General features: G+C 49.1%; 1 protein-coding gene across 1 annotated transcript in view; it reads right to left on the bottom strand.

Annotated features, from left to right (window-relative positions):
* Positions 1 to 203: 203 nt before the first annotated feature.
* LOC137340381 (uncharacterized PE-PGRS family protein PE_PGRS10-like) overlaps positions 204 to 9,468 on the bottom strand; it is a 14,098-nt gene continuing 4,833 nt past the window's right edge. Inside the window, exon 2 of the mRNA XM_068002801.1 lies at positions 204 to 1,519. Coding sequence (XP_067858902.1) covers positions 204 to 1,519 — 1,316 coding nt within the window. The remainder of the gene's footprint in view (positions 1,520 to 9,468) is intronic.

Here is a 9,468-nt window from a genome sequence, read left to right as displayed (position 1 = left end):
GGGACCTTGCTGTGCGTAAATTGCCTGCTGCGTTTCCTACATTACAACAGTGACTACACTTTAAAAAGTGCTTCATTGGCTATAAAGCACTTTGAGACGTCCTGAGATTGTGAAAGGCGCTATATAAATGCAAGTTCTTTCTTTTAACATTCGCCTTCTTTGGCTCTGTGTCCATTTTTCCCCTCACGTCTTATGACATTTTTCTATATTAAAGGAGCTACAGAAAAGCAAGATGTTGTTATTCTATCCCTCAATCCCGAATCCACAGCACCATTCAATCCCGAATCCAGCGCGCCGCTCACTCCCGAATCCAGCGCGCCGCTCACTCCCGAATCCACAGCGCCGCTCAATCCCGAATCCAGCGCGCCGCTCAATCCCGAATCCAGCGCGCCGCTCAATCCCGAATCCAGCGCGCCGCTCAATCCCGAATCCAGCGCGCCGCTCAATCCCGAATCCAGCGCGCCGCTCAATCCCGAATCCAGCGCGCCGCTCAATCCCGAATCCAGCGCGCCGCTCAATCCCGAATCCAGCGCGCCGCTCAATCCCGAATCCAGCGCGCCGCTCAATCCCGAATCCACAGCGCCGCTCAATCCCGAATCCAGCGCGCCGCTCAATCCCGAATCCAGCGCGCCGCTCAATCCCGAATCCACAGCGCCGCTCACTCCCGAATCCAGTGCGCCGCTCACTCCCGAATCCAGCGCGCCGCTCAATCCCGAATCCAGCGCGCCGCTCAATCCCGAATCCACAGCGCCGCTCAATCCCGAATCCAGCGCGCCGCTCAATCCCGAATCCAGCGCGCCGCTCAATCCCGAATCCACAGCGCCGCTCAATCCCGAATCCACAGCGCCGCTCAATCCCGAATCCACAGCGCCGCTCAATCCCGAATCCACAGCGCCGCTCAATCCCGAATCCACAGCGCCGCTCAATCCCGAATCCACAGCGCCGCTCAATCCCGAATCCACAGCGCCGCTCAATCCAGAATCCAGCGCGCCGCTCAGTCCCGAATCCAGCGCGCCGCTCAGTCCCGAATCCAGCGCGCCGCTCAGTCCCGAATCCAGCGCGCCGCTCAGTCCCGAATCCACAGCGCCGCTCAGTCCCGAATCCAGCGCGCCGCTCAGTCCCGAATCCACAGCGCCGCTCAGTCCCGAATCCAGCGCGCCGCTCAGTCCCGAATCCACAGCGCCGCTCAGTCCCGAATCCACAGCGCCGCTCAGTCCCGAATCCAGCGCGCCGCTCAGTCCCGAATCCACAGCGCCGCTCAGTCCCGAATCCAGCGCGCCGCTCAATCCCGAATCCACAGCGCCGCTCAATCCCGAATCCACAGCGCCGCTCAGTCCCGAATCCAGCGCGCCGCTCAATCCCGAATCCAGCGCGCCGCTCAATCCCGAATCCAGCGCGCCGCTCAATCCCGAATCCAGCGCGCCGCTCAATCCCGAATCCAGCGCGCCGCTCAGTCCCGAATCCACAGCGCGCAGTTCAATCCCGAATCCAGCGCGCCGCTCAATCCCGAATCCAGTGCCTATCCATGGGTTAAGGATGTCTCAGTTTTCTGATGACCTGAATCAAAGGGCATGATTTTAGCTCAGAGCCGGGAACCCAGCACGTCAGCAGATATTCGCGTGGGGAACCCGGAAGCCAAATGAGTGCATCGCAATCTGTGATCGCAACTCAATTGAAGGTAAGTATCTGTGCTTCCGGGTTTCCCACGTACCAGATTGACGGGCTGGCGGCCTGTCCGAAAGGAAAAGGAGCCACGAGTCAGGGAGGGGGAGAGAGATTGTGGGTCATGGAACAAATTGGAGGGGGGTGGGGGGACGTGGACGACATTGGGTCAGCTTTGAAGATCGTGGGGGGGATCCAGCATTGGAAGATCAGGGGGTCCAGCATCAGGGGGTGGGGGGCGGTGCCAGCATTGGGGGGACGGGTGATGATCTCAGGGGTCCTGTCACACCAGGTGAGCTTGTTGGGCCTGGATGAAGCACTCCTCCTCCTCCTGACCCACAAGCAGCGCAATACAGGCACTCACCTCATGGATCCCGTCTGCTATCACCTTCCCATCGGAAGCGATGGGAAACCCAAACTTTTGCAATACACAAGAAGTACCTCAACTATTTCAATGAGGTATATTGCCCCTTTAAGTATCGGCCGGCCGGCTTCAAGTGGGGGCAGGACTTTCGGGTTTCTGTTGCGCGCGCATCCAAACGTACTTGAGTCAAACCCAGAAGTGGGCGTGTTGGAGCCGGGATGTGTCCCGCTCCAAAAAACTGGAACTTTAACCTTCCACCCGCCTGTTCTGGGGGGTTAAAATTACCCCCAACCTGTTTACTAACAGGTACCAATATTTGGTCTAGTTTTTAATTTTGGAGCTGATGCACCGAAAACAATGCAAAGCCTTGACTGCACCTTTTAATTTAAGGTTCAAATAGCCTGTGATCGTGTGGCAGGCCCAACTGCACCGGTTTGATTTACATAAAACTGACTGTGCTCTTGTAGTGTCAGAATTTGCATGTGCTGTAACCGTTGGGAGTATTTTCCTCTCTCTGTACTTCCTACCCTCTTTAGCTTATGGTTTAGGGTTGCCAACCCAGGAATTAAAGACTAATCTCCTGGATGCGGCGATGGGGAGACTGCAGGGTCCTCCTCGATGGATGAGCCGAGCAGACTCGCTCATCTGGATCTATCTTGCGATCTTGCAAAGTATTTTCTGACTGGCCTGTTCCTGTAACAAGCTCACAATAAATCTTTCTTTCCTTTTTAAACGCAGGGTTAATACATTCACCTTAGCGAGTTAACGTCTGCAATAAATGAGTGCAGAGAGGAATTTAGTATAAGGGCATTAAGCGTCCATACAAGGACATTGCCCCTTTGCGCTGTTACGATTCTATGACAGCACCGGTCAGGAATGGTGTCCTCTTCTGTTCGAGGGACACTCATGCAGTAGCTTAAACCTTCCAGAAGGTCGCAGCAGAGATGCAGTTTCTTAAAGGGGCAACACAAGTAAGTCAGAAAATGCTGGACAAGCTCAGCAAGACCTTTCGTCCAGTTCTGACGAAAGGTCATCGGCCTGAAACGTTAACTCTGTTTCCTTCTCCACAGATGCTGCCTGATTTGCTGAGCTTCTCCAGCATTTTCTGTTTTTATTTCAGATTTCCAGCATCCGCAGTATTTTGCTTTTGACAAGTAAGACAGCCCTGGTGCAAATCACCAGACTGCTCCACCTATCAGGAAACAGGCAAGAGTGGGTGCATCTGCCATAAAAGTTATTTGTGCACCTTCTGTGTGAAACGAACATTTTAGTGCCGAATAAACGGCACTGGTTAGTGACACCCACACTAACTGCATTGAAACCCAAACTCATTAACTATAAAACCTTTTGCAGTGAGTCTTTGGGTGACCGTAATCTAGTAGTTTTAAACAAACACATATTTGCACTCCTCCTCTTTGAACTGCTGTAAGTGATTAGTGACTCAACGAAACACCCCTTCACTCAATAGAGCAACTCTTGATGAAAGCAAAATTCTGCAGATGCTGGAAATCTGAAATAAAAACAGAAAATGCTGGAGAAGCTCAGCAAGTCAGGCAGCATCAGTGGAGAAAGAAACAGAGTTAATGTCTCAGGTCAACGACCTTTTGTCAAAACAGGGCAGTATCTGATTGGTGCAACTTTAGGTCCTGAAAGGGCAGTATCTGATTGGTGCAATCTTAGGTCCTTAAAGGGCAGTATCCGATTGGTGCAACTTTAGGTCCTTAAAGGGCAGTATCTGATTGGTGCAAGTTTAGGTCCTGAAAGGGCAGTATCTGATTGGTGCAATCTTAGGTCCTTAAAGGGCAGTATCTGATTGGTGCAACTTTAGGTCCTGAAAAGGCAGTATCTGATTGGTGCAATCTTAGGTCCTTAAAGGGCAGTATCTGATTGGTGCATGTGTTGATCATACCTGCATGATAGCGTGCCAGCACTGAGCAACTGGAGATAGACAGGCCCAACAACATGACTTGCCCCTCAATGCATAAACACACTACCTGATGCGATCCTGAACTCTATAAAAATCACAGAATCATAGAAAGGTTACAGCACGGAAGGAGGCCATTTGGCCCATCGAATCCGTGCCAGCTCAATGCAAGAGCAATCCAGCTAGTCCCACTCCCCCACCCTATAGCCGTAGCCCTGCAATTTTTTTCCTTTCAAGTACTTATCCAGTTCCCTTTTGAAAGCCTCGATTGAATCTGCCTCCACCTATAGATTAGGAGGCCCCAGGTACGGCTGTCCTGAGCTACCTGATCTCAACCTAGAGCAGCAGGAGCGCTGCATTTGTCCTCAGCTCCTCCTGTTTAGGGGGGGGAGGGGTGGGGGGAAATTTCAGCCAGACTTCCTTCTCCCGATTGCTATCCAGTGGGCCCCTGTGGAAAGTGTAAGTGTTGGGTGAGAACCGAATTGGGCTTGACTGTGATGCCCCCACAGTTGAATAGGCTGATGACACTCACTGTCGAAGAGAAGACTAGCAAGGCGCTGGTGATGTTTAAGGAGAGCCTTAGTAAATGTGGAAGGTTCACCTTAGGGTTTCAGCCCTAAGAGTCCCACGCACTAGGGACCAGCAGTGTTGGTCTGGCCTCACCTCACAGAGTAGAGGAGCAGCTCTTGATACATTGCCTCCATTCCCTACATATATCTTTCCCCCCTCTAATTTCCCCACTTTGTCTCCTGGAAGCGCTGGCCAGCATTCTTTTTAGCTCTAGAAAGAATTTTAGTTTAACCGCGGTCATTTTATGAGTCCATGCTGCCAATGAGGAGCCATGCAAATATTCAAGACTGAGATCAATAGATTTTTGTTAGGTCAGGGGTTATCAAGGAATATGGATCAAAGGCGGGTAAACGTTCTTGAGGTACAGATAAGACGTGATCGACTTAAACAGCGGAACAGGCTCGAGGGGCTGAATGGCCTCCTCCTGTTCCTGTATAACCCAAGCACAGATCCGAAATTTAGTCGCAAACAACATAAGGAGTCTATCTCTAAAACTTTAGTCAGTGAAAGTCACAGGTAAACTCCTTTGTAAGTTTCTTTTTAGAAAAGTATCGTCAGTCTACTGACCAAAGCTCTGCTGTTGTGTCTTTGTCTTTGCAGGTGATTTTGTGTGTCTGCTGTCCGAAGGCTGGTCGAAGTTTTGCCCGGTGCTCAGCTGTGAGAACTGAGTTCCATAGACTGCTGACTCACACAGTGCCCAGTCTGTGGACCCAGTTCCCCCAGCTTGGTGGACTGCCCCTCAACACTGAGCACCCGCTCTGAAGCAGACGTGATCCTTCTGCCACTAAGACACAAGCTGCCTTTTTGTATCGCTGTCCTGGCCACTTTCACGCTGCCGACGTGCGAGTGACTTGCGGCGTCCGACAGCGACCCCAAAGGGAAACTTGACGGATTGATGGAGACCGGGCGCTGGGACGACCCGGTAATATTACACTGAATGACATCGAATGTACAACACAGAAACGGCCATTCGGCCCAACAGGTCCATGCCGGTGTTTATGCTCCAGATGAGCCTCTTCCCACCCCTCTTCATCTAACCCCATCAGCATAACCTTCTATTCCTTTCTCCCTCGTGTGTTTATCTAGCTTCCCCTTAAATGTATCTACGTTATTCGGCGCAACTACTTGTTGTGGTAGTGAGTTCCACATTCTCACCACTCTCTGGGTAAAGAAGTTTCTCCTGAATTCCCTATTGAATTTATAAGTGACTCTCTTGTATTATGGCCCCAGATTTTATACTCCACGCCACAAGTGGAAGCATCTTCTCTGCATCAATCTATTGAAAATTCAGTTTATTTTGGGGATTCCTCTGATTGAATACTCTCCACTTGCCTGGATGAGTAACCTGGGTTTGCAGAGTTGTGGAATCTTTCTTTTTTTACATTGCAGAGCAGATTCTATAGCAGCAGAGCTGCACCGTGCACGCACAGTGATTTAAAAGTTGCTGTGAGAGTTCCATGCAGGCAGGTTAACCAGGAACCTGCATTACAGCCCTCTACTGGTGGGTTTACTGCTCGACTTGCACAAGCAAGGTTTGTGTTCGTCACCAGAGGGTGCTGCTGCTGTACCGAGGTGCTGGTTAAAAGCATTTACTCAGGTGGGTCACAAAGGATCTGGGAGCAGCAGCAGTGCCTGGTTCGCCATACAGCACAATTGGTAACGTTTTTTTGGTCCTTCCTTTTCTCCTCACACTCCTCAAGATGTTAATTTGTGCTGAGTTGCCGTTCCATGGGGCCCTCCCGCACCTGGGGACCAGTCGCCCTCCCGCACCCTGGGGACCAGTGACCCTCCCATACCCCATCCAAGGGGCCACTGTTCATTTGTGAGCGTATACTGTAAATGCTGTCATGGCTATTTGGCCACAGGAGGCATCACAACCAGGCCTGATCCTCTTCGCACCCAAAGTGTGAGGGTAGACCACCATGTAGGGAACTGTGAGGGTAGACCCACCATACAGGGAACTGCGAGGGTAGACCACCATACAGGAACTGCGAGGGTAGACCACCATACAGGGAACTGCGAGGGTAGACCACCATACAGGGGAACTGCGAGGGTAGACCACCATACAGGAACTGCGGGGGGAACGGCTGGATAAGCCAGGAATCAACAATCTCAAAAGAAGACATCTCAAAATGGGCTAAAACAAGAACTACAAATGCAGGAAATATGAAATAAAAACAGAAAACTCAGGACAACTGTTTCCAACAGCATTAGGCGTCAGCCATGGCTCAGTGGGTAGCACTCTCGCCTCTGAGTCAGAAGGTTTTGGACTCAAGTACAAAATCTAGGCTGACACTCCGGTGCAGTACTGAGGGAGCGCTGCACTGTCAGAGGCGCGTCTTTCAGATGACATGTTTAATCGAGACCCCCATCTGCCCTCTCCAGTGGACGTTAAAAGATTCCATGGCACTATTTGGAAGAAGGGCAGAGGAGTTCTCCCCGGTGTCCTGGCCAATATTTATCCCTCGACCAACGTCACTAAAAACAGATTATCTGATCATCATCACATAACTATGTGGGACCTTGCTGCGCGCCAAATTGGCTGTCGCATTTCCTGCATTACAACAGTGACTACACTTCAAAAGTACTTCATTGGCCGTAAAGCGCTTTGGACGTCCTGAGGTTGTGAAAGGCACAGTCTCAATGCAAGTTATTTATCAGTAAAGAGAAAGAGCAGGTTAATGTTTTAGTATTGCAGTTCTGATGAAGGGTTACACCTGAAATGTTACCTCTTCTCTTCACATATGCTGTCAGACCTGCTGTGTATTTCCAGCATTTTCAGGAATCATTCAACATTTCCTTCCTGTTCACATCGTAGCAACCTGCTGTATACTGTACATGGATACCAGCCGCACTGTCTGGTACACAATGGTATTTCTGGTGCTAGTCAGCACTGGCATGGCATGAATAGCAAGACAGATTGCTTGTTTGATGCTGGAACTAGATTAGTTTAATCATTAACATGGTCAAAAAGTGATTATACCTTGATTAAGAAAAAGAACAAACCCATAAGAGGATATGCGGAAAATACTTACTATTCAGTTATTTTTGAGGAGAATAAAAAAACAATTCCCATTTATCCGGCATTTTATTGCATCTTTTATTGAGACTTTCCTTTGAAGTGCAGTAATTGTTGTTATGGAGGCAAATATATGCATGCAGCAAGGACCTCATAAATATCAATGAGATGACTGAGCAGTTCATTTGTTTTAGATGGTAGTAGTTGAGGGGGGAACATTGGTCAGGAGACCAAATGAATTCCCCACTCTCCTTCAAATGGATCTTAACATTCAGGTCCAACATCTCATCAAAGGAAATCAACTCCACACCGACATCACTCCTTCAGTACTGCACTGAAGCATCCGCCCAGATACGTGCTTAAGTCCTACAGTAGGACTTGAATCCACTGCCTGCTGACTGAGAGGCAAAGATGCTACAAACTGGAGCCAAACTGACACTTAGCGAGTTGTGTTAAATGACAACTCCTGGAACTAAACTGCCTCTGGTAACCACACGCTAAAACTAAAAGGATTAAAATCTATTTTTGAGGTGAAGACTCCCTCCATTTCCATCTCCCTCCCCCCATCCCCTGAATTATTTTTCTCTCCCGACTCTCAAGACTGGTCTTCCCTTGATTCCCAACTCCCGATGAAGCCCTCGGGTTAAGTTGCTGGTCTCCACACAACAACAGCACAAAATACGACTGGAATAGCGAGAAAGGACTTTGCGTATTCTGCTTCTCAAACTCACCCCAGCCCCAATGATTGAGGGACTCTAGCATCAAAACACTGCCTGAATCATTAACTGAACCTAGATTACAGCATGCCTATCAACTTCAGATTTATAATTTGAGATTTAGGCAGCAACTATTGAACTATTTTTTTTAAATGAACAAATTAGACACAAACATTTCTTAGTTTCAGCTGACAGACGTGGCCGCGATTTTGTAACTCCTGTTCGAATGATGTACTGTGCATGAATGTGGGTCTCCTCATGCTGTGAGGCGATGGCCCTGAATTTGCTGGAGTGGGGGCATCTCGTCTGAGCCCCGTGAACTGGATTTTTTTTCCCCCCCCTCACCCATCAGCTCGAAAAATTTTTTGCGCCGCAAATTGCTGGAAGTGCGAGCTGATAACGGGGCGGGGTCTGGGACCCTGGTGAATGATGGGAACAACAATCCATCTCCTTAACCATTGAGATTTTCCTCAGTCTTCCGTTCCTCCCACAATCTACAGGTATTTAAAACGAAGTCAGGTAGCACTTAACCTCCAGTTCCTTGATTTACCTCGTCCTCTCTCCCTTTTCAATCTCAGCGGTGTCCCGGTTATGGCATTTCACGGAGGATTCAATAAAAAAAAAATACTTAGATCAAAATGTCCATTTCAACCAGGTTGGTATAATTGAGGATTGGAGAGCCATTGAACAACTCCTCTTTGATTTCAGCAGGCTGAGCTTTAGCTTCGGTGAATATGAACACACAAAATTGACGAGCAGGAAAAGACCAACTGTCCATAAAGCCTGCCCCAAACACCATCAAGGCTAAACACTTCTCCAGAACCCTGACTGGTTACATTCCACAGATGGCAATTCCACGGGTCCAGCAGCACACGAATCTTCGGCAGCACAAGATTATTTGACATACCAGGTCCAAGTCTAAATAGTAATAACTGGAAAGTCTTTTTTCTCCCCACTTTTCCCATATTGACCTTGCACTTATTAAGATTTAGCTCTATAGGTGTTCCCTAAAGCTTAACTTCAAAAAGAAAAAAAAAGAGACTTGCATTTCTATAGCGCCTTTCACAACTAAGGATGGCCCAAGGTGCTTTACAGCCAATGAAGTATTTTGAAGTGTAGTCATTATTGTAATGTAGGAAACCTAATGGGGAGAACTTCACCACACAGACTGCAGCGGTTCAAGAAGGCGGCTCACACACCACCTTCTCAAGGA

The sequence above is a fragment of the Heptranchias perlo genome, chromosome 21, assembly GCF_035084215.1.
Source record: "Heptranchias perlo isolate sHepPer1 chromosome 21, sHepPer1.hap1, whole genome shotgun sequence".
Taxonomy (NCBI): Eukaryota; Metazoa; Chordata; class Chondrichthyes; order Hexanchiformes; family Hexanchidae; genus Heptranchias; species Heptranchias perlo.
This window is presented reverse-complemented; position numbering and strand designations above follow the sequence as displayed.